General features: G+C 45.5%; 1 protein-coding gene across 1 annotated transcript in view; it reads left to right on the top strand.

The window, feature by feature from the left end:
* The first annotated feature begins 20,188 nt into the window (after positions 1–20,188).
* Positions 20,189–26,811, top strand: part of HS3ST2 (heparan sulfate-glucosamine 3-sulfotransferase 2) — a 117,017-nt gene continuing 110,394 nt past the window's right edge. The window contains exon 1 of the mRNA NM_001205994.1: positions 20,189–20,818. Within this exon, the coding sequence (NP_001192923.1) occupies positions 20,334–20,818 (485 nt within the window). The 5' untranslated portion in view covers positions 20,189–20,333. The remainder of the gene's footprint in view (positions 20,819–26,811) is intronic.

Genomic DNA, 26,811 nt, shown 5'->3' on the forward strand with positions numbered 1-26,811 from the left:
GAATGGGGCATCTATCCCAGAGAAATGAAAACTTATGTCCACACAAAACCTATACATGAATGTTTGCAGTGGCTGTATTTGTAACAGGCAAACATGGAAAACAACCCAAGTGTCCTTTGATGGGTGAGTGATTAAAGAAACTGTGACACATCCATCCATGCTACCCAGAAATATATAAAAAGGAATGAACAATACACGAAACAACTGGATGGATCTCCAGGGAATTATGCTGAGTGAAAAAAGCCAGCCTCAAAAGGTTACATACTGTATGATTCTTTTTATGTAACATGTAAAAAGATAAAATATTAGAAAGGAAGAATAGATTAGGGGTTAGGGATGGAGTATGTTGTCAGGCAGAGGTGGGCGCACTTACTGAAAGACAACATGAAGGACCCTTGTGATGATGGAACCATTTTGTATGTTGACTGGGCTGGTGGATACACAAATGCATGATAATACTGTATAGAGATAAATACACATACACAAGTACAATTAAAACTGGGGCTAAATAAGTTCAGTGTCCTGTACCGATGTTAATATCCTCGTTGTGATAGGGTACCATAGTTTTGCTAGAGGTTACCATTGGGAGAAACTGGGTAATGAGTATGCAGCTCTCTGCATGTCTCTGTATTATCTCTTAAAACTGCATATGAATCTATAATTATCTCAAAATTGAAAGTTTAACTTAAAAAAATGCATTGGCATGTAAAGATGTCTGCAGTATAGGGTTTTGTGTGAAAATTAGGTTACAAAGTAGGATAAAAAATACAATAAAGAAACAATTAGTTTTGATAATTTTGTGTTTTAATAGTTAGATATAAAACACAGACTATATGCTGAAGTGATAATAAGGAATTCTTGGCAGAGGGACTTGTGGATAACTTTTATTTCTGAGTATGTTTTATTTTTCCTATGGACACATGGATGAGTGGGGTGAAAATAAGAAAACATTTTTTAAAAGAAAATAAAAGGGTGTTGAGTAAGTAGTTTGCAGAATCGCTGAGATGTCCGGAGAAAGAAAAGTGAGGAAGAACCAGGAGGGGCTGAGCATCAGGGAGCTCTGGCAGCTCTGGCTGCCCTGAGCTGCTCCAAAGATGTAACTTGCCCATCAGCATCGCAGGCAATGGACTGGGTGGCCCACTTTCCCTGCCACCACTTGTCTCCAGAACCTCAATCTCGCTGCAGCCACTACTGCTGCAAACACACACAGAGAAAGAGAGAGATCTCTGTGGTTCCTGTTTCCTGATGTCCTTCGCTCCTGAATCAAAGCCTGAAGCAGGTGCACAAGTGAATCCCATCATTTTCAGCATCTGGAGGAAGAGCACTCATGGAGGCCCACATACTATATACACTCAGACATTTAAAAAACTTGTGAACCAAACCTACAGACTATTAAATAAATTCTATAATTCAATCCTGACAGATATTCCTCCTGAGTATCTGGAAAGGCCAAGTTTAGTTTTAGAATTCTGACCCCTCAGAGCTCTTCACTTGACCTCTGGCCCACCCCCTTCTCTTTCCACTCTTGGCTCTTCCTTCACACAATCATGTAAACATCTGAGCTCCATCCACATCCTCTCCTGTAAAGAGTCATTTCCTGGCCACCCTTTAGGCCTCAGGATGCTGATGCAGTCCACTCTCAGAAGGACAGACCGAGGGACAAGATCTGTGTGGACTTAGAAATGGGTTGAGGCTGTTTGACCAGGTATTCCAGGATTCAGGATAACTGGAACATGGTCCATAAGGAGGGGTGAGCACATTTTCTTAGTCTTGTGGACTCCTTGTTCCATGGGAAGAGACATGGCCAGAATCTGGCTCTCCTTAGCTGCAAGGGAGTTAGGAAAGTGAGATCTGATACTTTCAGCTTCTTAGTAAAGGGCAGGTTTTCCAGCTACTAACTGTCATAGCATGGGGGATTCCAGCAACACAGGAAAATGTTCAGACCTGGGCAGCCTAAAAGGAGAACAAATGGTTACTATTATACTTTAGCCACTCAGTGGTAAAGAATCCACCTGCAATGCAGGAGATTCGAGTTTGATCCCTGGGTCAGGAAGATCCCCTGCAGAAGGAAATAGCAACCTACTCCAGCATTCTTGCCTGGGATATCACATGGTTAGAGGGGCCTGGAGGGCTATGGTCCATGGGGTTGCAAAGAGTCGGACATGACTTAGTGACTAAACAACAACAACGATGATACTTTAGCTTCAGATGTTATCCATTGCCATCCCAGAGATTCATACTGGTGGTGGTGATGATGATGATGATGATGGAGGCTATTATTTATTGAGTATTCATTTATCTCAGGCACTATGCAAATCTCCTTACATACTTTATCTTATTTCACCCTCCAAGCTGTAGTCCCTTTTGTTATTGCTACCTCCAGCAGAGATAAGAAACCTGTGATATTAAGAGGTTAGATAACCTAGTCAAGGTCACTTGGGCAGTTAGTAGCAAAGACAGTCTTTGAACTCAAGTATGCTTGGCTCCAGGGCCTACAAAGTTTACCACTACACTGGGGATCCTCTATAGACTGGTAAAGATGGTTTTGAACCTACAAATCAAAATGTGTGCCAGTAGTTATTTGCCTTGACTGTAGAAAACCTGAATAATATCCCCCTTACAAATGTCTGACCCTGAAGGAGGAAGCCCATTAGGGTGCAGCTCTGTATGTGTGTCCCCTGGGGCAGGCTATCAAGCTGAGTTCAAGGACATTTTACCACTGTTGCCCTAATACCCTTTTCTCTCACTAGTCTGTCTTAGGACCAAGGATTACCAGAGGCTGAAGCTGTAGAGACAGAACTAAAGAATCCCAGTAGCAATGGAGAAGAGATGGCAAGTAACTGGGAGGTGAGGCACGTGTCATCCTGGTGCATAGACAGGTGGCTTAATTTAAAGAAAAAAATGATACAAAACGGTGTCTGGGCAGATGGAGGATCCCACTAGAGGTAAAAAGTAAGCACTGGGCTAGAGCAGTGTTTCTCCCAGTGTGGAGTGTTTATGAGTGATGGCACCAAGATAATTTCAGGTGTCACACAGCCATTAACTCACAAAGAAAAGTATTCTTTTACAAACATCTTCCAATCCGTCTGACTACATCAAGGAGACTTCTCAGTCTGGTGCTAAAATGTCCTTAGCACCTCTCGTTTACTCACCTTAACTAGTCTCAAACTAGCACACAACAATGTCTGAGGGATGAAATAACTCTGTTTTGTCTTTAATGCATAAATTCTTAAAGTTCTCTTCAATCTGGGAAATAATACTGGGTTTTTACTTTTAGTGATGATCAGACTGACAATCTAAATGTAAAAGGTGAGATGACATAAAGAAATTTTATAGACATAATCACAGTGTTGGTAGGGCAGAAATCACAAAGGTGCCATGCAGATGACCAAAATTCAGGAAGCACTGCCTTGGAATATCTCCAATTCCCTGTGTTCTCTCTCTTGGGAATCTGTGCCTGGTGGAAAGGGCATCAGAAATTATACAACCCCAGTAAATAGTATTCACATCCTTCCTCTTCCCTTTTATTCTTCCATTTTACACTTATAAGGGGGATTCTATACATGAATGCATCACCTCTTTCAGTATGTTAATAAATTATCAGAAATGAGTCCTTGCTGCTCACTATATCATTACACAGGAGTAGGGTGGCTGGGAGGCAGAGACAGGGCGGTGGAAGGGATTAGGGAAGAGGCAGTCACTGATGAAAATAAAGAAGCATTTTCAAGGTCTGCAGCTAAGCCTCAAGCCATCACTGTGTGAGCAAGGAAGTGCTAGAAAGTTGTTTGTGTGAAATGGAGTGTAAACTGCAAACGTGTTATTGAGGTGGAGGAGAAGGGAGCAGAGATTGAGGGGGCAGGGATGGAATGTGCGGACAGAAGGAGGGACCCACTCAGGAAGCATCAGCCCCCACTGCAAGTGGGAGACCGTAGGAGTTTGGCTGTCCTTATTTATACAATACCAGATAACGCTGCAGCTCGCAGGCCGTGTGTTTGCTGCCGCATCTCCATCAACAGATGGAGGTAATAAAGAGGCTAAAAATGGAAACACGAACTGGTGTGTAGCTTTGTTGTGGCAGTTTGTCACGAACAGTCAAGAATCCCTCGCCAGTAAGTGTGCTTGTCAAGGTCACCCATGACCTCGTTGGTATTAAATCTAACAGACACTTGGTTGGCCAGGCTGTAGCAAGGCCAGGGAGGCCAGTCTCTTGGGGCATGAGGTTGGCCGCTGCCCACTTGTGATGGGCCCAGCTCAAGCAATGGTTTGGCTTCCCCGGGGCTTCTGGAGGCTGTTAGTTCCAGCTTTGGTCAATAACCTATGTAATTAATCAACTTAAAGGGAGTGCTGTTAGCAATGGTTCTTGACCCTGGCTGCACACTAGAATCATCTAGGGAGCTTTAAAAATAATACCAGTCCTAGACCTCACCCAGGTGGGGCCTCAGACATCAGCGTTTTTCAAAATCGCTCCAGTTGATTCTCATGTGCAGTCAGGACTGCGAAGCACTAACCTAGATCATTTAGCAGCCAAGTTCAGACACACATCCAGGATGGCAATCTTGTTTCTTCTCTAGTCTGTGACTGCATACCTTTTCCGAGCACACTCTGAATTGGGGTGGAGAAGAGGGAATGGCACTGAGAGAGCAAGAGACCATAACTTATTTATGCAAAAAACAATTGACTGCAGTTTTAAGGTTGCTTCCAATTTTATACCAGTAATGCTATAATTAACCAATAACCTTCTGTACAAACCTGTATATGCATCCATCATCTGTTTTCTTGGGATAAATTTGTACCCTGAGTAAAAAGGTATGAATACTTTCTGAAGTTTGTAATACATGTTGCCAAATTGTATTCCAGAACATCTGTTTAAACTGACATACTCGAGAATGCATGAGGGTACCCTTTCTCCATATATTTGGTGGCCTGAAGTTTATCATTTAAAAGTATTCACTAACTTTATTGGTAATAAATTCTATTTAACCTTGTTTTATGTTGTACTTCTTTAATGTTCGATTTTTCCATTTGTATATTAGTTATTTGTATTTTTTTATGAAATGGCTATTCATATAATTTGACCATTTTTCCATTGTGGTCTTCATCTTTTCTTCTGATTTTTAATGCTCTTTATTATACCTTTATAAAAGGTATATTCTTATAAAAGAGATATAAAACTCTTAATATTCCTCTCTCTATATACCTCTATATTAAGGGTATTAAAATTTGTGTGTTATACATTGCCAACATTTTTCTTAGTGTTATTTGATTTAATTTTATTTGAGACCTTTTAGATAAACAAGTGTAAGCTGTTTATGTAGGCAAATTTACTAGTCTTATCCTTTATGATATTTTTACTGCTTTTAGATTTAAAAGTTCTCTTTTTATCTCAAAATGGTCTTATAATTTTTTATGACCTAATTTCTAATGTTGAATGCTTCTACTCATCTGGAATTTGTTTTGGCTCACAAATTGCCTTAACTGCAACATGCAAAGGCCAGCTCTATCACATACTGAACATGAGGGCCTATTTGTGAGTTTTCTTTTTTGACTCATTGATCAACCTGTCTGCTCTGTCTTAATCTATTAACACACTGTTTTAACTACTATAAGTTTATTGTTTATTTTAAGATCTCACAAAAAGTACATCATTCTTATTTTTAGTTTCAAAAGCATTCTGTTTATTCTCCATGATTCTCATTTGAATATTATTTTGGAAAAGTCTTATAAGCTTATTACAAGATTAATGCATATTAAGACAATATTTTAAATTTTTGACAAATAGGTCTATGAATTCAATGAGAGAGTCTGGGAATGGGAAATGTAGTATTATTAACAACTGTGAGAAAAGAGAGGACTATTCAGTTTTGGATAAATGCTTATTCAATTGGAAAACATTAGGATACTACCTTAGATTACCAACCAAAAAAATTCCAGGAAACTTGGCAAGTATATCAAACCAGTCAGTCCTAAAAGAAATCAACCCTGAACATTTACTGGAAGGACTGATGCTGAAGCTCTAATACTTTGGCCACCTGATGTGAAGAGCTGATTTATTGGAAAAGACTGCTGGGAAAGATTGAAGGCAGGAGGAGAAGGGGACAACAGAGGATGAGATGGTTGGATGGCATCACTGATTCAATGGACATGAGTTTGAGCAAACTTGAGGAGATAGTAAAGGACAGGGAAGCCTGGTGTGCCGCAGTTCATGGGGTTGCAAAGAGTTAGACATGACTTAGGGAATGAACAGCAGCAACAGTGAACAGTCAACCTACAGACAAGAAATCCTAAAAGCCAGTGAAGTGAAAGTCACTCAGTCATGTCCAACTGTTTGCGACCCCATGGACTGTAGACCATGCAATTCTCCAGGCCAGAATACTGGAGTGGGTTGCCATGCCCTCCTCCAAGGGATCTTCCCAACCCAGGGATCGAACCCAGGTCTCCTGCATTTCTGGCACATTCTTTACCAGCTGAGTCACAAGGGAAGCCAAGAACCATGTAAAAATAATTTTACCCACAGTGATAATCCGGGAAATAAAATGCAAATAAAAACAATTAGATACCATTCTTCTTCCATATGACAGGCAACAGCATTTTAAAAATATTATTTCTTAATGGTAGAGTTGATGAGGTTGGGAGGAATTACTGGGGGAGTATGGATTCACACAGTTATGTTGGAGGATCCTCACACAAATAGGGGAGGATCTCTTAAAAAAACATGCACACCTTATAATCTAGCGAATCCCCCCAAATATACTAGCATGTATACACAGTATACATGGAAGTATATGAGTAAAGTCAGGGAAAAGCTGGGCTCTGCTAGTTGTTAAAATCCTGAAATAACTTTTCTTTGGGTTGGTAGACAGCCCCACTTCAATTCCTAAAATGGCCTTGACCCCCAGTCCCCAGGTCACTTTCAGCTTCTCCCCTCAGCCCCATACTGTCCCTACTGTCCCTGTGCTGTGCTTAGTCCTTCAGTCGTGTCTGACTCTTTGTGACCCCGTGGACTGTAGCCCACCAGGCTCCTCTGTCCATGGGGATTCTCCAGGCAAGAATACTGGAGTGGATTGCCATACCCTCCTCCAGGGGATCTTCCCAACCCAGGGATCAAACCCAGGTCTCCTGCATTGCAGGCATATTCTTTACAGTCTGAGCCACCAGGTAATGATTCAGCAACTAAAGAGTTAATGAGTTAATTGACCGGCACAGAGGGAGCTCCATACTGCCCTCCAGCCCTGGCTCAGGGTCTCTTCTAGTTGGCTGGGGATATTAGATTGAGATCCTTGTGTTAAAAGATACTCATTGAAGCATTGTTGTAAGAACAACAGATTGGAAATACCTTGAGGCAGAACAGCGACTTGGCTGCCAAATATCCCCATCTCTTTCAAAACAACCGAACCTAATGATATTACTGCCCATGAAAAGAATACACGTCCCAAGTTTCCTTGCAGCCAGGTGGCCATGTGATTAAGTTCCAGCCAGTAAACGGTGAGCTCACATTTGTATGGGACTTCTGAGAAATCTTAAGCTAGGACGGGCACCCGTCTCTTCCGCCATGTACTCACCTCTATGGAGGATGAGATTGTGGGAATTGCAGCCCCATCTTCATGAGACTGTGAGAACTGCAGCACCCATCTTCAGCACAAGGAGGTGGGACACATCCAAGGTTATGGAGAGATGGAAGCTGGGGTGCCTGGTAACTTCATGGGACCCCCAGGTAGACAGACTGCCTACTACTGGAATTCCTTTAAATGAGATGGATATCCTATTTGAACTGCTGTTGCTTGGGGTTTCTCAGTTATATACAATCAAGTTAAATCACAATGGATACAAAGCTGAATGCCTATTCAAAGGGAAATGGCTAAGTCAACACTGATCTATAAAAAAATGTAAAGTGGAAACAACTTGAGGCATCATATGTATTATGAAACACTTTGCAGAGACTGAGTTAAATCTACAGGCATTAACATGTTGAGTAAAAAAAGCATGTTGCAGTATATCATAGTTATACATGTATACCACTCCCCCAAACCCAATAAAGAATGCTGGCCATTTTTCCATAATTTTCTATATGAAAGCATAGAATAAAGACTGAAAGTGTACTACCTAAACTGTGATAATGTTAGTAACTTTTGGGGAGAGGACAAAAATTGCTGGGGGATGGTCAAAGGGCACCATATCTTTGGCTGCACTCTTTTACATTTTTACAAAAGGAATGATTCATGTACTACTTGTATGGTACAAATTAATTGTTTCCCACCTACCCACCAGCTGACCTTCTTAAACTGTTGACTTGCCTGCTGCTTGCTGCCTGGAGGGTCCCTATTTGAACTGTCAGAGCTTAAGACTCAGACCTGGAGGAGAAGCCTCTCCCACACATAGAGATTGAGAGCCACCATCTGAGTGTGTTTCATTGGAGAAGTTCAAGATTCTTTCATAACCCCTCTAATACACAGACTGTATTTCTTACAGTACCACTATGTCTAAAGGAATGAAATAAAAGTATTAATCTACAGGGACAAAGACAGTGAGAGGACATGAGAGCAAATGAGAAACTATCTAAAAAAAAAACAAATTGAAAACAGCATCCGGTACAGCAGAGCTGAGAAAGTTGCACAGAACGCCTGAAATAGGAAATACTGCACAAGAGAGTCTGCAGAAGGCTGAGTCCTTAGAGTCATCGAGAGTTGCAGAAAGCGGGAAAGAGGTACAAGCCTGAGCAGCTGCACCCTGAGGTATCCTGTGCCGTGCACACAACTGGAAAATTATGCGGCCCACTTTCTAGCTTATTCTACAGAAAAACTGCCTAAGATGACCTCAGGCAGGGAGACCTTAGAGTGGTGAGAAGGGGAGGAGTGTTGATATGAAGCAAGGGGCATCAGGCTCAAGTCATCCTCCTGTATGGTATTTATTCAAAGGTCCCCTGCCAGATTCTTCTGTTTAGTTCTCACTTTTTAATGAGGCCAGTTTTGAGTCTGCTAGTTGCTTGAGAATAGCATGGGGCAGGGTTGAAGATAGCAATCTGGGCAGTTGGCAATTTTGTTTTGGTTTTATGGTCTCAAAATGATTCTTCCCTGTCTTCTGCCTCTGGGGCAGATCTTCTCTCTGGATGAGATCAGATACCACAAGGGCTTTAAACAGAAGGATCCATCTCATTGTTGAGATGACTTTAGGAGACCTGTTGGGGTTGTGTCTGCTCAGGAGAACAAAATACTCTAGGTATTTTAAACAGAAGGAATTTAATACAAGAGATTGGTTCTAAAAGTTATGGAAGGGTAGGAGAAGCAAAAAAAAGGAAGGCTAAATTTACTTAGAAATTAGTAATTAATTAAAGGAAGTATCCCTACTTCTGCAGGAGCAAAAGGGAAAATGATATTGCAGGACATGACTACAACATCATTGTGATTCCTGGAGCATCTGTTACTGTGGCTGCTGCCTTAGGAACCACAGCCACATCCACCTTGCAAGAAGCCAAGAGGTCACATTGCCACTAACAATGCAGGATCCTGGACCTCAAATTGTCTGAGAGGTGGAGGGTCTGCAACACCCATGAGTTCTGTGCAGCTAAGGTTATAGGAGTCATGTATGGATGTGAGAACTGGACTATAAAGAAGGCCAAGTGCCGAAGAATTGATGCTTTCGAACTGTGATTCTGGAGAAGACTCTTGAGAGTCCCTTGGACAGCAAGGAGATCAAAGCAGTCAATCTTAAATGAAATCAACCCTGAATATTCATTGGAAGGACTGATGCTGAAGCTCCAATACTTTGGCCATCTAATGCGAATAGCCAACTCATTGGAAAGGACCCCGATGCTGGGAAAGATTGAGGGTATGAGGAGAAAGGGGGGACAGAGGATGAGATGGTTGGATGGCATCACCGATTCAATACACATGAACCTGGACAAACTCCAGGAGATGGTGAGGGACAGGGAAGCCTGGCATGCTGCAGTCCGTGGGGTTGCAAAGAGTCAGACATGACTTGGCAACTGAACAGCAAGAACAAGGCTATAGGAATGTCCATTTCAATCTCCATGCTACATGAACAAGAAGTGAGAAACCTGCATTTAACCAAAAGTTCTGCTGCTGCTAATGTTACGTAAGACACTTCCAGAAGCAAAGCATAGTTTCTCTCTTCCATTTGTTTTCGTATCTCCTGCCAAGAACTCCCATTGGGCAAACCTAATTGGAAATTAGCTGGCAAGGGATTCTGGGAAATGTGGCTTTCAGGCTTCCCGAATCTTGCAGTCCAAAGGAAAGCATGGAAGAGTAGGGATGGAAATGAGAGAAAAGAAATAACTGACTGGCTACTGCAGGAATTTAGGTGAGAAAGAATGATAACCTGGACTAAGATGATGGCAATGGAGGTTGGGAGAGGAATCAAATTCAGAAGATATTCTGAGGGGAGAGTCAACAGGATTTGCTCACAGATCAGATGGGGGATGAGAGAAAAAGAGGAGTCAAGGCTAGCTCAAGATTATTCTTGACTTGAGCAAATGGAAGATGAGAGTTGTCATTTACTTAGATGACTAAGAATATAATAAAAGTAAATTTAGGGAACTAGCAGGAGTTCAGTTTGGGACATGTTTGGTTAGAGATGCCTATTAGATGTCCAGGTGGAGATGTCTGAGTAGACAGTTAAGGAGAAAAGAGATGGGCATTTGAGATGTAGTAGTTTGGGCTTCCATTCGACTCAGTGGTAAAAAATCCACCTGCTAAGCAGGAGACAATGGGTTCAGTCCTTGGGGCAGGAAGATCCCCTGGAGAAGGAAATGGCGGCCCACTCCAGTATTCCTGCCTGGGAAATCCTGTGGGCAGAGGAGCCTGGCGGGCTACAGTCCATGGAGTTGCAAAGAGTGGGACACGACCTGGTGACTAAATAACAGTAAGTTTATAAGTGGAATGTAAAGTCATAAGGCTTAGGATCTCACTAAGGGAGGAAGTGTAGATAAAAAAGAGGTAGTGTCCAAGGCGATGGCACCCCACTCTAGACTCCTGCCTGGAAAATCCCATGGACGGAGGAGCCTGGTAGGCTGCAGTCCATGGGGTCGCTAAGAGTCGGACACGACTGAGCGACTTCACTTTCACTTTTCACTTTCATGCATTGGAGAAGGAAATGGCAACCCACTCCAGTATTCTTGCCTAGAGAATCCCAGGGATGGGGGAGCCTGGTGGGCTGCCGTCTGTGGGATTGCACAGAGTCGGACATGACTGAAGCAACTTAGCAGCAGCAGTGTCCAAGGACAGATCCCTGGGATACTTCAAGTTAGAGGTCACAGAGACAAAAAACTATCACAGGAAGCTTAGAACGAGAAGCAGAGAGGTGAAAAAAAAACCTGAAAAATGCAGTGTCTTGAAATTCTGGTGGAGAAAAATTTTCAAGAAGAAAAGAGTCAATGGTGTCAAATGCTGCTTAGAGGTCAGGTTCAATGAAGACCAAGAATTGACTTGAGTTTAGCACTATTGATGAGAACAGCTTTAGAAGAGAGGTGGGAGCATAAGCCTGATTGGAATAGGCTCCAGGGTGAGTGGATGGACAGAATCTGTAGTCAGTGACTACAGATCTCTCTTAAGTTGAGATGTAAAGAGAAAAATATAAATGGTCAAGATGAGGTCAAAACAGAGCTACTTCTCTCTTTGCTTTTTAAGATGGAAGAAGTATCCATTTATTTGTATGCTGACAGGAAGGACCCAGTCGAGAGAGAGAAAACTGATAATACAGGAAAAAAAGGGAAGGACTGCCAGAGTCATGTCCTTGAACAGACAACAGGGGATTGGATACAGTATACAAGTGGAGTGGTTGGTCTTACCTAAAAACAGACCATAATCTTATAGTAACAGAACAGTGAATAAAGTGTATGAACACAGTTATAGGCAGGTGGGTAGAGGCGATGGTTTATGTTCTCTTTCGATTGCTTCTATTCACCAGTGAAGTAGGAAGCAAGGCCATCAGCTGATGGGGATAGGAGAGGTGATAAGAGGTTTAGGAGAAGGAACTAGATAGACAGTTACACAGGGGAATGGGAGGATGAATGGGCTGGGGAAACACAGTATGATTGCGAGGAAGTGTTAAGAGTCCACTTGAGGCTAGAAATGATGAATTTTAATTTAGATTAGTCATCGTGTTTCTGCATTTACTGTGTTCAGCTGTCTGGGTGCAGGCATAGGGCACTGAGTAGGCAGAGAGTTGATTGTAACCAGGAAATACAGCACAGTGAGAGAGGGTCAAGGGAGTTGACGACATAATTAAAAAAAAAAGTGATTGTGATGCTTATCCATGGAATTCAGACTGAATAAAGAGGGAAGAGTGGATGTGAAGAAGGTGATCAATAGAGAATTCACTCCTTTAAGTTGTCCAACATCCTCAGGGCTAAAACTATTGTTCTTCAGGCAAAGGGGTCTTTGAGGGTGTTACCTATCTATTAATACTTATGCAATAAGCATTTATTGAATGCCTGCCATGAACTGTTCAGAGAGAATATTTGGCTACTTCCCTAGAAACATTTAAAATATCAAGGAGATAAGTTGGTTCCAAAGTAGGGGTTGGGTCTCAGGTGACTAATGAAAACAGAGGTTGATTTTACTTTTTTGTCAAAAAACTTTCAAGTAGGTTGAAAGATGAATGTTTAGTTGAAAAGTACATATCTGTATCAATCAAAATTGTTGTTGTAGTTTAGTTGCTAAGTCATGTCTGGTTCTTTTGTGACCCCATGGAGCCTGCCAGGCTCTTCTGTCCATGGGATTCTCCAGGCAAGAATACTGGAGTGGGTTGTCATTTCCTTCTTCAGAAGATCTTCCCAACCCAGAGGTCAAACTCACATCTCCTGCTTGGCAGGTGGATTCTTCACCACTGAGCTACCTAGGAAGACCCATCAATCAAAATAACTTAAATCAAAAATAATTTATTGCTGGATGTAATTGAAAAGTCTGCAGCCTAATAATGGCTAATGTTTATTGAGGGCTTATTGTTAATGAGGTTCTGTTCTAAGTGCATTACATTTATAATCTTGCTTAAGCTTATTAACAGAGCCATGATTTGAACTCAGTTGTGTGTTTCCAGACACTGTACTCCTAACCATGATGCTTTACTGTCTCTTCAAGAGATAGCTTCAGGCAAAGCTGGATCCAGGGATTCAAACATTATACCAGGACACAGTCACTCCCACTCTGCTCTCTTTTGTGGTGAATTAATTCACATGTCTGCTAGGTTCTCTCCATTCATGGTAGCTTCAGGCTTACACCATCCTTACACCCAGCATTTCCAGAAGAAAGTTATTTTTTCTTTCTGAAAGTACTAGACCTACATAGGTCTGTACTTAATGGCATGAAACAGATTCACAATATTGTTAGGAAAAAACAGTAGTAGTTACGGACTGGCCCATAAATAAACAAGCCAACGCATTTATAATTGGAAGGATGTAAAAAAAATTAATGACAGTTATTTATGATGTTATGATTTGGGAGAGTTTTTTCTTTTTGCTTCTCAGTATTTTCATTTATTTCTACATAGGGAATGCATTATCTGTATAATAAAAATGTTGAAAGAAAACAAAAAATTCAATATACGCAGACAGATATATCTCCCTAAATTGTTCTCTGTACCTAGGTAGATCTTTTACTCCTATACCACTAAAATCTACATCACAGGAAATTGATAAATTGGGAGTGACAGCACCAGTAGGGACATTCTTATCTGTTCCCACTTGGTTAAAGAAGGTGTACCAACAGCTCAGCTCTACCATATTATTGTACAGGTGAACAGGCTTAGTATCTTCTCTAACATTATAAATAATTCACTTTGGAAATATTTTGAAGTGAAATATTAGTTCTTTTTTGGAAGCCATAATGGAGTAATATTTAGGGGTCCATTAAGAAGGAGAAAGGAGATAAAGAAACCAAGGTTTCTCTGGTGGTCCTGTGGTTGAGAATCTGCCTTGCAGTGCAGGGGACACCGGTTCAATTCCTGGTCTGGGGAGATCCCCCCGTGAGGCAGATAAGCCTGTGTGCCACAACTACTGAGCCCACACGCTAGAGCCTGTATGTTGCAACTACTGGAGCCCTTACACCCTAGAGCCTGTGCTCCACAACAAGAAAGGCCACTTCAGTAAGTCTGCAGAGTAGCCCCCGCTCACCACAACTAGAGAAAGCCCAGAAAGCCCATACACAGCAATGAAGACCTAGCACAGCCAAAAACCAAAATTAATAAAAATTCAAAAACATGAAACCAAGGGAGTCCCTACATGAAAATGCACCCAAATTCCAAGTATCAGGCTAAGTTGGAACTAACTGTTTCATCCCCACCACCAAAGAATTCACAGTCTTAGTAGGAAGGCAAGATGGTGAGATGGGGTGGAGATAAGACAATGTGGGTTAAATAATGCAGGAGGGAAGGTGGGGGTGTGTAACAGCACTGACCCAAGGGAGCATTATGGGTAAAGCTGATTGTCAATCTCTCCATTTATGCTTTTTTACACTAGTTTGCCCCTTCTTCCCCCTGCAGTGTCTTTGAGAACATGGAAAATTCAATCTACTTGACATGGTTTCCTCAGTTTTACAATAGGGATGGTAACAATCTGTGTCACGTTTATTGAGGGGATTAGATTAGGTAACGCATCTAAATGTTTTGCCCAGTGCCTACTGCTGAGTGAATGCTCAGTGTGTGTGTGTGTGTGTGTTAGTTGCTCAGTCAAGTCCAAGTCTTTGTGACTCCACGGAGCTCACCAGGCTCCTTTGTCCATGGAATTCCCCAGTCAAGAATACTGGAGTGGATAGCCATTCCCTTTTCCAGGGGATCTTCCCAACCTAGGGATCAAGCCCACATCTTCTGCATTGCAGGCAGATTCTTTACCATCCGAGCCACCTCGGAAGCCCCAAATGCTCAGTAAGGAGTGCCTGTTATTGTTATGATTATCGTTGCCAAGGGCAGAAGTAAATCAACATGGAGAGTGACAAAAGGCTTGTAATCTTACAAAGTTCTTAAAATTAATCACGGTTCCTGGTCTAGATTTGGCTCCCTTCTATAGGCGGTAGCTGGTCCCTGGAACTTTTGCCCTCTGATTTTATCCAGAGAAGGAAGCATGAGTAAAATCTTCTCTCATCATCACCCTCAGCTTCTTTCTTAAGTGTAGAATATTCATTCACATCCTCTTGGCTCAGATGTGAACTTTTCATCTCACACAAGCTGCAGACCATATGACTTCATTTCACAGTCTTTTGCCTCATCAGAACCACCCTCTTCTGAAAATTTTTCTCACATTTTACAAAACTCAGCACTAGGGAAAATTTTTTTAAATGACACTGAAATAAAACTGAATAATAAGACTTGATTGGGTCCAAAGACTTAAGGGAAAGAAAATGTCCTTATTTTATAATTTCAAATTCAAGGTCTTACATGAAGGGTATTAGAGTGGGAAGGAAGATTCAAGATACTGCTGGTAAAAAAGAGAAAACAAAGACTCAGAAAGAAAAGGATGAGACAGAAATGAATGAATTCTATGGTTGTTATTCTTTTTATGAGCCCAGTTCTCCAGACTTCTTGTTAAATCTGTGTATTACCTTGGAGTATTTTTTTTTCCTGTGTGAGCTATTTAAAATTCTGCTTTTTGTTTATATTAGCTGGAGTCAGTTTCTGTTGCCTGTAACTCAGTAGCCCTTACTGATTTGCAAATAAAGCCATAAAAGCAATTAAGAGTCAGAAGAAAACAAGATATAAAGAGGACTAGAGCAGATGAGAAAGTGGTTGGATCCTATGACTGCCCAAAGTTTGGAGGATCCAGTCCTAGTCTGTGTATATCCTTAAAAATAAGCCCCAGCCCACTTCCATAATTTTTTAAAATTAGAATGGTCCCTGTTCCTTGTAACTGAGGTGACAATTGATTTTTGTATTAACCAGGACTCTTTCAATTCCAAGTAACAGAAAGGTAATGAATCACTTGGAGCAAAAAGTCGAGGGACCACGCTTCAGGCATGGCTAGATTACATACTACCAGGAATTCAATTCTCCTTCAGTCCTGCTCTCCTTTCTGTTTGCTTCATTCCCCAGGGTTTCCCTTCTTGATGATAGAGATTGCCATTGGAAACTTTGGGAGTATTTTGTACTAGTTCATCATTGTGGCTTAGTGGTAAAGACTCTGCCTGCCAAGCAGGAGACCTGGGTTCAACACCTGGGTCAGGAAGATCCCCTGGAGAAGGAAATGGCAACCCATTTTAGTATTCTTGCCTGGAGAATCCCATGGACAGAGAAGCCTAGCAGGCTATAGTTCATGGGGTCGCAAAGAGTCAAATACAACTGAGTGACTACACAACAACAACAACTACAACAAAATCATCTCAGAAGAAAAAGTTTCTGTTTCCAATAGTTTCAACAAAAGTTCTGTGGTTGATGCTCATTGGAAATCACTGAGTTGCTTTCAATGAACTGTGATTAGAAAATTGTGATTGACAGGGCTTGGTCATAATGCCTGCCCTTGAACTAGGCTCAGCTCACACAAATCACATTGGAACAGAATGAGGGAAAACTTTACAAGACCAGTAGAGATTATGAGTTGCCTTCCATAAGTTTTGTTCAGGTTCTTTCTGGGTCATGAAACACTCATGTATTAGCCAGGAATATAACCATCTGGAATCGAGATTACATTTCAAAGGATCTCTTGAAGCTAAAAAGCTGGACGACAATGTTCAGATCCACTGAATACAAGTAGAAGTGATGAGATCACTTCCAGGAAATGTCCTCAAAGGAATATGTCAGGATTATCTGTCCTTTCTTCTTTTCCTATGTACAGAATGTGAACAGTATGGCTGGAGATGAATAAGTCATCTTTGAATACATAGTGATTTGGGGATGGAGGAAATTCATGGTGGAGCCTAGGTCCCTAACACTGTGGAGACAAGTCAACCCTGAATCATCTTTCTGTGATAGAAAAGTAAACTTATATCTTGTTTAGTTGAGTGCTACTTAACAAACCACACAACTTTTCACTTTTATGCACTGGAGAAGGAAATGGCAACCCACTCCAGTGTTCTTGCTTGGAGAATCCCAGGGACGGGGGAGCCTGGTGGGCTGCCGTCTATGGGGTCGCACAGAGTTGGACACGACTGACCGACTCAGCAGCAGCAGCAGCAACCCAACATAATCTGACCTGAACTCCCCAGAGGAAAATCTTGGCACTTCTGGAGAAAGATATGGGTAGGGATGAAGCACAGGTATGTCCATTGTCTCACTCCCTGAAAAATTTTGTCTCGGTCATGGTCATTACTCTGGTTGGAAGTCTGAAGAGGGAAATCTGTCTGGCTGTGATGAATCTGAATATCCAGAAATTTCTGAGTTTATTAGTTTAAATACAAAATTAATCTGAAAGTTGAATCAAGCACAGAATTATCAGAAATGGCTATATCCATGTTTTTTTCCACCCAGGGGAAAAAAAAAAAAACACCTGTCAGAGTGGATTAAGCCACATTTAACCTTGTAACTTTAACAATGAAGTGTTGAAATAGCAGGTTTGCAATGTGGAAAACTGCTGAAAGTACATATTAGAACTTATTTCAACATATTTGTTTTGACATTTTTATTAAGAATTTGAGTGAGGAATTAATTAAATTGTAATCAAACACAGAGACGACATGATGTCAATAGAACAGTTCATGCGTTGAATAATGGAATCAGAATTACACAACATCAGAACCCCAAGAAGTTTAAGTTATCATAACTCCCTGTTTTACAGCTGAGGAAACTGAGGCTCAAAGATGTCAACTCACTTGCCCAAGGTATACCTGGAATCAAGGGTAAAGCTGTTGGCATACATTCTTTCTACTTTTTCTTTTTGAATAAATGAAAGCAATGTCATGATTCAAGTAGACATTTTTTTTTTTTAATGGAGGAGGGAAATGATGAGATCAAGATACTATTTAATCAGGCCAAATGTGTAAGTATCTAAGTCCAAAAAAGTCTACTGTACAAGCACAGTATGGGGCAGATGTGCCTTAATCAGCAGCACTTGTAAGAAACACTTAGAGATGTTACTTGGCTGCAAGCTTAAGCTGTCAGCAGTGTGATGCAGCTACAAGGAAAAGATAATGGAGTCATGGGTGGCATTCCTAGAAACAGAGTTTACAAAAGGGAGGGGGTGTCCTGTTGAACTTTTCAGTCTGTTGAGCTTTTCAATCTACACCTGGAATTCAGTCCCAGGTGTCAGACTTCAGAAGTGATACAGACAAATTAGTTCAGATCTAGGATGGAATTATGTGGCGAATGGGTCAAAGGAAGTAAGGAAACTGCAGAGCACTGTAACCAGTGCTCGAATCTTGGAATCTGACTGCCTGGGTTTCATCCCAGCTCCGTCAATTACTGAATATGTGTTCATTAAGCCTTAATCTCACTGTAAGTTAGGAATTATAACAGTACCTATCTCTGAAGATAGATGAGGTAGTGCATGCCAAGTGATTTGTATGTTACTGGCACAAGAAAGCACTCAATAAATGTTAGGATTAAGGAAGTGACATGATGTGAGGATAATGGCAGCAATCTCGTAGGTTGTGGTGAATATTAAATGAGCTAACACATGCTCAGTGCTTGAAGAAAACGATAGTAGTGGAGGGACTGGCTTAAGATTTTTAGGGATGGGACTGGCTTGGGGTCAAAATATTCCCTGGCTTGGGCTAAGGTCCACAGAGCTTGACCAGATTATTTTCTGAAGAATGAACCCTGAAAAAAGTTCAGAGGGGTGCAGTGGGAGTGATGGTCATCACGCATACATTTCACGGGGTACTCACTTGGTGAACACCTGGACAGGATGACATGGCATTGTTTTGGAGTGACAGCCTAGCTTCATTCTTGGGTATGGTCATTGAGGACTGTCTGATGAACAGTTCTGCTTCAACTAGTGGGGTCATTCAGGGCAGTAATGGGGTTGCTCACTTAGGCCTGTTCTGGGCACAATTCATGAGAACTGTCCTGGGGCAGTCATGCAGGACTCACTGGAAGAGAAACCGCTCCTGGATAAAGTCCTCCCTGGGCCACTGGGGGACGTCCTGGATCTCAGGGATGCTCTGGGACCCTGGTCAGTTTCCCCTGGGAGCAGCCTGCCGCTAGGGGGCGGCTGCTGAGAGGACCCTCCCGCCGCCCGCGCGGAGTCCGCTCCTTTGGGACTCGCTCTCCAGCCAGGCCTGGAGGGAGGTGGAGTGACAGTGGGTGGGGATGCACGCTTCATGGGTGTGAGACAGAGCGAGCCGCCTGGTGTGAGTCAGCGCGCGGGGGGCTAAGGAGCTCCCCGAATAGTCACGGAATCTCACTCAGGCTCGGCTCCTCCACCATCCCGTCTAGAGCGTGTGTCCAGTCCCGCGCCTGCGTGCGCACCCGACAGGATGTCCGATCCGGGGTTCTGGGTGTCCGTTGGGGGAAGAGGGGGTGGGCGGAAGAGGGAGTGTCCCTGTGGGTGTTTCTATGCCCAGGTTAGATTTCTCCCGCCCTGCCCCATGAGGGCTGCGGGGGGTGTGTGTCCCGCTCAGGTACGTATGTACCTGTGTTCGTGCATGCACGCGTATGTCAGTGTGGGGGGACCTTCCATCAGCGCGGGGTGCCTGCGTGTGCGCCAGGGTCTCTGGGTCTAGCTGTTGGCGCAATCTCGACCTGGGCTCCCACCCCCGGGTGTCGGGAAGCCCGCGTGGCCGGGGTGTCCAGCCTCCCGGAGGAGCAAAAAAGCCTCGACACCCTCACCACCCCAGCTGGCCCGGGCTCCTTAGGGAGCGGCATGCGTGGGGAGGCCCCGGGGTGGTGTGTCCCTGGAAGGGGTAAAGAGTAGGGGCGCAGGGGGTGGGCCGGGTCCCCGGGCGGGGCGCGGGCTCGGGGGACCCGCGCGGCTGACGTCAGGCGACTCCTTAAATAGAGCCGGCAGCGCGCTCCGCTCGGCATTTCTCGAGGAGTCAGAACGCGGCCGGCGCCAGCGCCACCGTCCGGCCCGCGCGCCGGCCCGCACCGCCGCCGAGCGTTCGGGACGCCGAGCCGGGAGGATCCGGGATGGGGCTTCCGGCGCTGGGCGCGCTCCGAGCCCGGCGCACGTGAGAGCCGAGGAGCGCCGGGAGCCTCCCCGCTAGCCGGAGCCCCGTCGCCCAGGACGCGGGGATGTCGGAGGCGCCGCCGCCGGTTCCCAGAGGAGCCGCCGCCCCGGGGATCCCGGGGCACGGTGCGCGCCCGGGCCGGCAGCGCCTGGAGAAGACGGCGCCCCCTACGCCCGACCCGCGTGGCCCGGGCCGCGCCGCGCGAGCCCTCTAGGCGGCCGCAGGGCCCCAGCAGCTCCGCCGCCGGCGCCCCCTCGGAAACCATGACCCCCGGCGCGGGCCCATGGAGCCATGGCCTATAGGGTCCTGGGCCGCGCGGGGCCACCTCAGCCGCGGAGGGCGCGCAGGCTGCTCTTCGCTTTCACGCTCTCGCTCTCCTGCACTTACCTGTGTTACAGCCTCCTGTGCTGCTGCGACGACCTCGGCCAGAGCCGCCTCCTCGGCGCCCCTCGCTGCCTCCGCGGCCCCGGAGCGGGCGGCCAGAAACTTCTCCAGGAGTCCCGCCCCTGCGATCCCTCGGGCCCGACGCCCGGCGAGCCCGGCGCTCCCAGCGCGCCCGCCGCCGGCGCGCCCTCCCCTCGCCTCTCTGGGTCCAACCACTCCGGCTCGCCGAAGCTGGGTACCAAGCGGCTGCCCCAAGCCCTCATCGTGGGCGTGAAGAAGGGGGGCACCCGCGCCGTGCTGGAGTTTATCCGCGTGCACCCGGACGTGCGGGCCTTGGGCACCGAGCCCCACTTCTTCGACAGGAACTACGGCCGCGGGCTGGACTGGTACAGGTAAGGAGGGGTGCCCCACCGCGCGCGCCCGGGCTCCATCCGGCCCCGTCCCCTGGGCCACCTCCTGAGCCCTCGCACCCCTTTACTCGGCTGGCTATGTGGGTTCCGACTGACACTTGGGGGAACTCTAACCGAAGGATTTACCCGGAACTTCCCAGTGATGGTGTAGACCGGCTCCGGTTTCCTGGACCGCAAAGGGCAGTTGACTCTGGACTCGTCAGAAGGGAAGGGAGACCGCTGGCTTGACCTCCGGGCCAGTTTGGAGGGCTGGCTCGGTGTCTAGACGCTGGGGTAAAGCTGGGTGCCAGGGGAAGGGGCAGCCAGGACAGGAGCTGCCTGAATGCAGCCGTCTCCTGAGCCTGGCCTAATCTTTCCAGGCATCTTGACCGACCTGGGGAAGGGACAGTTCGAACAGCGCCCCGTCGCGGCAGGGTCCTGCGCTTGGGCGAGGTCCCCGGAGTTCAGGCCGAATGACAGGGAGGCCCCTGAGGTGTCGGCGGGAGAAAGGTCCCTTTGGAGCCTCGTTCTCAGCTCCAGGTATTTGCTGCTGGATCTGGTCTGAGACTCCCAGGCGCTCTGACCCTGAATTCATGTTTTCAAATAGTTCAAACGACCCTGGATGTGAGTCTTGGCTCTGCCACTTAGCTTGAGCAAATTCCTAAAAACTCACTGAGCCTTGATTTTCTGGTCCATCGCAACTAGCAGGAAAGGTCCCTGACCCTTTGGCCTCGCAAGGGCTTTCTAAGTGCTTGAAAGGTGTAACAGGGACACTTTGCACTGGGCGGTGTTTCTAAGCCAGCAGCCAGGATATAGAATTCGAAATACTGGTGGGCCCCTCAGATGGAAGCTATCTAGGTTCACAGAGGGCAGCCAGTCATAGCAGACTGCCCACTCCCCCACTGCACTGTCAGGGATGACAGTCACCCAGGCTGGTGATATCTGGGGATAGCCTGAAGCTTCTGGAAGGTAGCAGCCTCCACTATTAAATGCCTATCTACTTCCCAAGCCCTGTATGGTGTTGAGGTGTGGGGCTGGCCCATGTGTGAGCTGAGCAGGGCATCCCTGGGGGTGGTGTAATGTATGGGCTCCCCATAACACCTGGGTTACAGAATTCTCACCATTCACCTGACCCCTTGAAGACTTGCTAGAAATGTCTGCCTAGTAATGGAACTGGGTGGGTGGGTAACATGGTAGCTGACACAGTAGCTGAGGCTGTTCTTTAAGATAATTATGTTAAAGTAAACCCTTTGGGGGTAGAAAGTCATAACCATATTGGATAAAGGACAACTTCATTAGAAGGAGGACCCCACTGGCCTCACTTATGGAACCATGGATTTGTAAGAATCGGAGCAACAGGGCCAACTTGTCCCCTTGGCCTGGGAGCCCTGGTCATGGTTTAAGGGGCCAGGGGTGGGACATGCCCAGTCCTCAGGAGGCAGACACGCAGCCCATCTCCAGTGGTGAGCAGCAGGGGATGGCTGGCCTGTGGGTGGCCACAGCACTGTTATGTTGGCTCACTGGAATAGAGAGAGTGGCACAGAATGGCACGTCGCTGCTTTCCAAGCTGTGACCCGCAGACATCCCGCCAGGAGGTACTAAGTACCCGAGGATAGCGTCAGAGCCAGACCCCAGAGTCGGAGAGGCAAACGCATCAAACAGCAGAGTGTGATGTGGGTCAGCCATGGCCACACTCTCTTGCACGGCAGGGTTTCCTGGATGGAAAATCTAAGGATCATTATGAAACCCTTTGCTAAAGTGAAGTGCCTCTTAAGTGCAAAATAGCACAATTCTGAGCACTGGCTTTTGTTGAGCCCTCCAGTAAACACCTATTCCCTGCACCCAGCCTCTGCACTCCCTCTCTTGTGCTCCACCACCAAACACCATACCTTCCTTCTCCAAGCCCGTGTCATTCAGGGATGGCTGCTTTTTATTTTTAACCTTGGCATGTGTGATTCTAAGCCAGCTTAGCTGTGAACCTTAGAGATGGGAGCCGTGCCTTTTTTTTTTTTTTTTTTATAGCACATTTGGATTCTGCTAAAATTCTCAGCTGAGTCTTGGTAGGTTTTATTTAACATCAAGCATGCTGACAGCTTCTTCCACTTCTCTCTCTGCTCCCCCCACTTCCCAGGGTCTGTCTTACCATCCCTTTCCCCCTTTATATTTCTAAAAGAGCATTTAGCCCGCATGTCTGGTACTAACTGCCTCACTCCTGTCACCTCCCCAGGAAGGCTGGGAGCCTGCAGCTTCAGGAGGGGCCGTGTGATTTGTGCTTCTTGGGGCTGCAAATCCGCACCCCCAGAGTCCAGGGTTTCGGGTACGGATTGTCATTTCTGTATATAAAGTCATACTGCCCCATTTGGATGCTGTTTCTGTAATTTCCAGAACATTTCTCTGTATGTGTCCTATACTTTATTATCACTCGAGTAATATGCATTAATTGCAGAAATGGTGGAAATACCTGGTTTCTTTTAAAACTCACGTTCTCACTTTATTCCTGAAGTCCATGAGTTGGATGGCAGGTGATAAGATGCTTCTGTCTCTTCCCATTGCCTTTATCATTTCATGGATGGGAAAACTGCAACCTGAAAAGAGAACATCTAGAATGGGATCCAAAGCAAGCGGATGAAATTTGGGCCCAAAAGTCATCGGCATGCACTGTCCCACAAAGATTTATACATGTACACTGCGTATGTATGTGCACTTCCAGCCGAGTACTCTAACCACTGTTCTGCACAGCTTGCCACCAAAAAGCCAGCATCCACTAGGTAGACATGGCCAAAGAGCCCTTGTGCCTGTTGTGGGGGACCATGTTTTCCAAAGATGGGGTTGCAGAGTGGCAGGCAATGGATCTCCTCAAAGCCCCTGGGGATAACTTCCAGGGTCTGGAGGCCCCAGTCAGACAGACAATGGAAAAATCAAAGGAGAGACTTCTTTCTGTGGGTAAGTGGAGATAAACCAGGAGCTGACAAACAGTGCCTGAAGACAGAATGATACAGCCAGAGAGATACCATCGGCCAGAGACTGGGAGACAGAATCTGCATTTTCTGACCCCCAGCCTGAACCCCATCTTGGAACTAGCTGGGTTCCAGCCACCCTGGGAGAGGCCAGCATTCTGTGGCGGGATCCCGCCCCTGAGATGTTTTTCTGAGATCCCATCCCTGAAGCTTCCCTCCTCTTTGCACCTGGCCAGCTTCCCCCTCCCACTTGGTTCCTCCAGGTAGCAGCTGGGTGTGCTGGGTGGGGTCAACTAGCTGCTTGGACAGGGAGGTAGAGTGAGACCACACGGACAAGGGACCCAGGATAGGACCTGCTGTCAGAAGGCGGAAGATGGTCCCCTAAGCTGGGTGACTGGAAGCAGAGTCATCTTCCTGAATCTTGGCTTCCTCGTCATAGGATGATGCCTATTGTAACCATTATCATAGAAGGTGGTTTTGAAGAATGAATGGAACATTGTATATGAAAGTGTCCTGGAAAGTTCCCCGGTATATAAAGATAAGGCAGTAATGTTATCACTATCACCACTATTACTATGACTGTTTCACTACCAACACTCCTTTTACCATCGTCAGTACTATGAGTATTAAAACTATCAGCTTCTTTCCCTACCGCTATTACTACCTGGGACTGAGGAACTAATTGCTAGAAAAGTAGTTCCGTGAAAGACTAGGAAGGGTCCTGGCCCTAAGTTCGACTTTTAGCTCTGCTTTGCCCTTTTTCTCCTCCCTCTCTTCTTTCTCTCCTTCCTTCTGCATTGGTAAAAAGTCACTCCTCATTTCTGGGTATCAGTTTGCTCACCTTTAAAAAGAGAGTGATGTCTGACAATGTATATGAAAATGCGTCTCTCAATCTAAGATTATATTTGGGAATGCATCAAAGGTTGAGTGTAAGACAGAATTCACAAATATTCAGAGCCTTCATCTTTCATAAAGAGACATAAGCTGTGCATTGTCCAGTAGTTTTTACGGTCTTAGGGGAAGCTGAGTTTTGTGTAAAGTGTTTGTTTTGCTTGTTTTCAGTGATGCGGGTGGGAGAGGCAGTCTGAAGAGGAAGTGAATCTTCTCTAAATGCATTGAAATGCCAACAAGAGCAAGTTAATGTGTGATAATTGACTCTGTGCTCCGGTGTCAAAATTGTGATAGATGAGCCTGTTCTGTAAATTTTAGACTCCACAAGTCTGGTTATTTATTTGTTTAGCAGCAGTGGTGTTCTGGGGACCGTGTGAGGCAAAGAAGACAGGGCATTTGCCCTGGAGGCAACAGTTTAAGTGAAACAGAGAATTAAAAGCCCAGAGTAAGGTCTATCACCTTATCTAGCTGATTTTAATCAGGGAATCAAATTTCAGTAGCAAAGCCAAACTCCAGAAAGGCAAACTTTAAGAAGAAATAAAACCAAAGGCAGAAGGCAAGAGACGTAGTAAACGCGGGAGGCTTTACCACCTGAAACAGACTGATGGACACGGCACAGATGACCTGTGTTTGTCCAGTGTGTGCAGATGTGTGTGCATGCACAGTTCTCACGTGGGCACCCACACGCACAACTCCAATGTCTGTGCAGACACGTCTTCATAAGGGGTTTTCCTGCCTCGGTCCAGGAGGATGTCACACACGCTGATTAAATGAACCTGCTGAGTTCATAAATCCTTCGTCCGCCTTGTAGCTCTCTGTCAGCCTCGCTGCAGCCGGAGATATAGTAGTTAGTTCCAGCACATGTACAGCTCTTGTCAGGCACCGAGGGACATTCAGGTTGAGCAAACAGAACTGTCATCGCTCAAGGAGGCTTTTTGAAGAGCTGGCTTTGCATCCCCCTGGAGCTTGGAGGGACAATGGAAGAGCCTGGGATGAAGACTGGGCTTTCCCCATGGCCTTTGGTATGTGGCCAAAGGCCATGGGGGACAGGTCCTAGTGCTATTCTACTGGCACACTTTGTTAAGTCTGTTTTGGATATTAAAATATTACGTAGAGCCTAAGAAACACATTTTCTTTTTTCACCTTTTAACACCTCTGAAATTAGGATGAGTCTAATGATTGATGGGATCTAGAGTCCATGAGATATGATGTTTCCATACTGGATGGAAACTCACTCTCCCAGAGGTGCCCTCTGCTCTGGTGTCCATTGGACTTTACAAAGGACCAGCAACTAGATGCCTGACCCAGAAGGGAGCCCCTGAGACCCTGCTTGTCTCTGCAGTCAGCAGGGGTGCCTTCTGATTGGTGAAGGATCTGTACCCACTTGATTTTTTTATTTTTAAAATATTTCTTTATTTATTTGGCTGTGCTGGGTCTTAGATGGGGCATGTTCGATCTTTGATCTTCACCGCAGCATGTGAACTCTTAACTGTGGCGTGTGCGATCTAGTTACCCGACCAGGAATTGAACCCATGCCCTTGGCAGTGAAAACATGGAGTCCTAACCACTGGACCACCAGGGAATGCCTGAGCTGTAGTCATTTTAGATTTTTGATTGCTACCTATGCTCTCTTCTGCCTATCCTGAAACGAGGGAATGTGTAAGTTGATGGCCACCAGGAGAGAACAAGATGCTTTGGTGGGCATGTTCTTCACTGGCTGCTGTTCTGCCCAGATATTTGGAGTCACATCCCAAGAGTCCCTGAAGAGTCAGGGCAGGGTTGATGCTCAACAGGTGTGCTTGCCTATGTTCCATTGCATCTACTGTCCTGGTGTGCAGGACAGTAGAATAATTTTCTTCTCATCGGTTAGACCTCCACTGCCTTGCTCCTGAATGATTGGGTGACCGAGTGGGTGGGGTGGGGATGGAAGCACACAGCTCCCCATTGATCAGAATCTTCTGTGGGCTTGGAGTGGGGGCTGTTTCTATGAGTGAGGGCTCAGCAGTGGGGGTGGGAAGTTGGGGAGGTAGATAGGCTTGCTGGCAGTGAGTCAGGGTGGAGGGATCTGCAAGGTCATGCAGTCTACCTAAACCTCTGAGACTCTCTGCCCTGTGAGCTAATCCCAGGGTGGGTTAATCCGTTTATTTG

The sequence above is a fragment of the Bos taurus genome, chromosome 25 (assembly GCF_002263795.3).
Source record: "Bos taurus isolate L1 Dominette 01449 registration number 42190680 breed Hereford chromosome 25, ARS-UCD2.0, whole genome shotgun sequence".
Classification (NCBI taxonomy): domain Eukaryota; kingdom Metazoa; phylum Chordata; class Mammalia; order Artiodactyla; family Bovidae; genus Bos; species Bos taurus.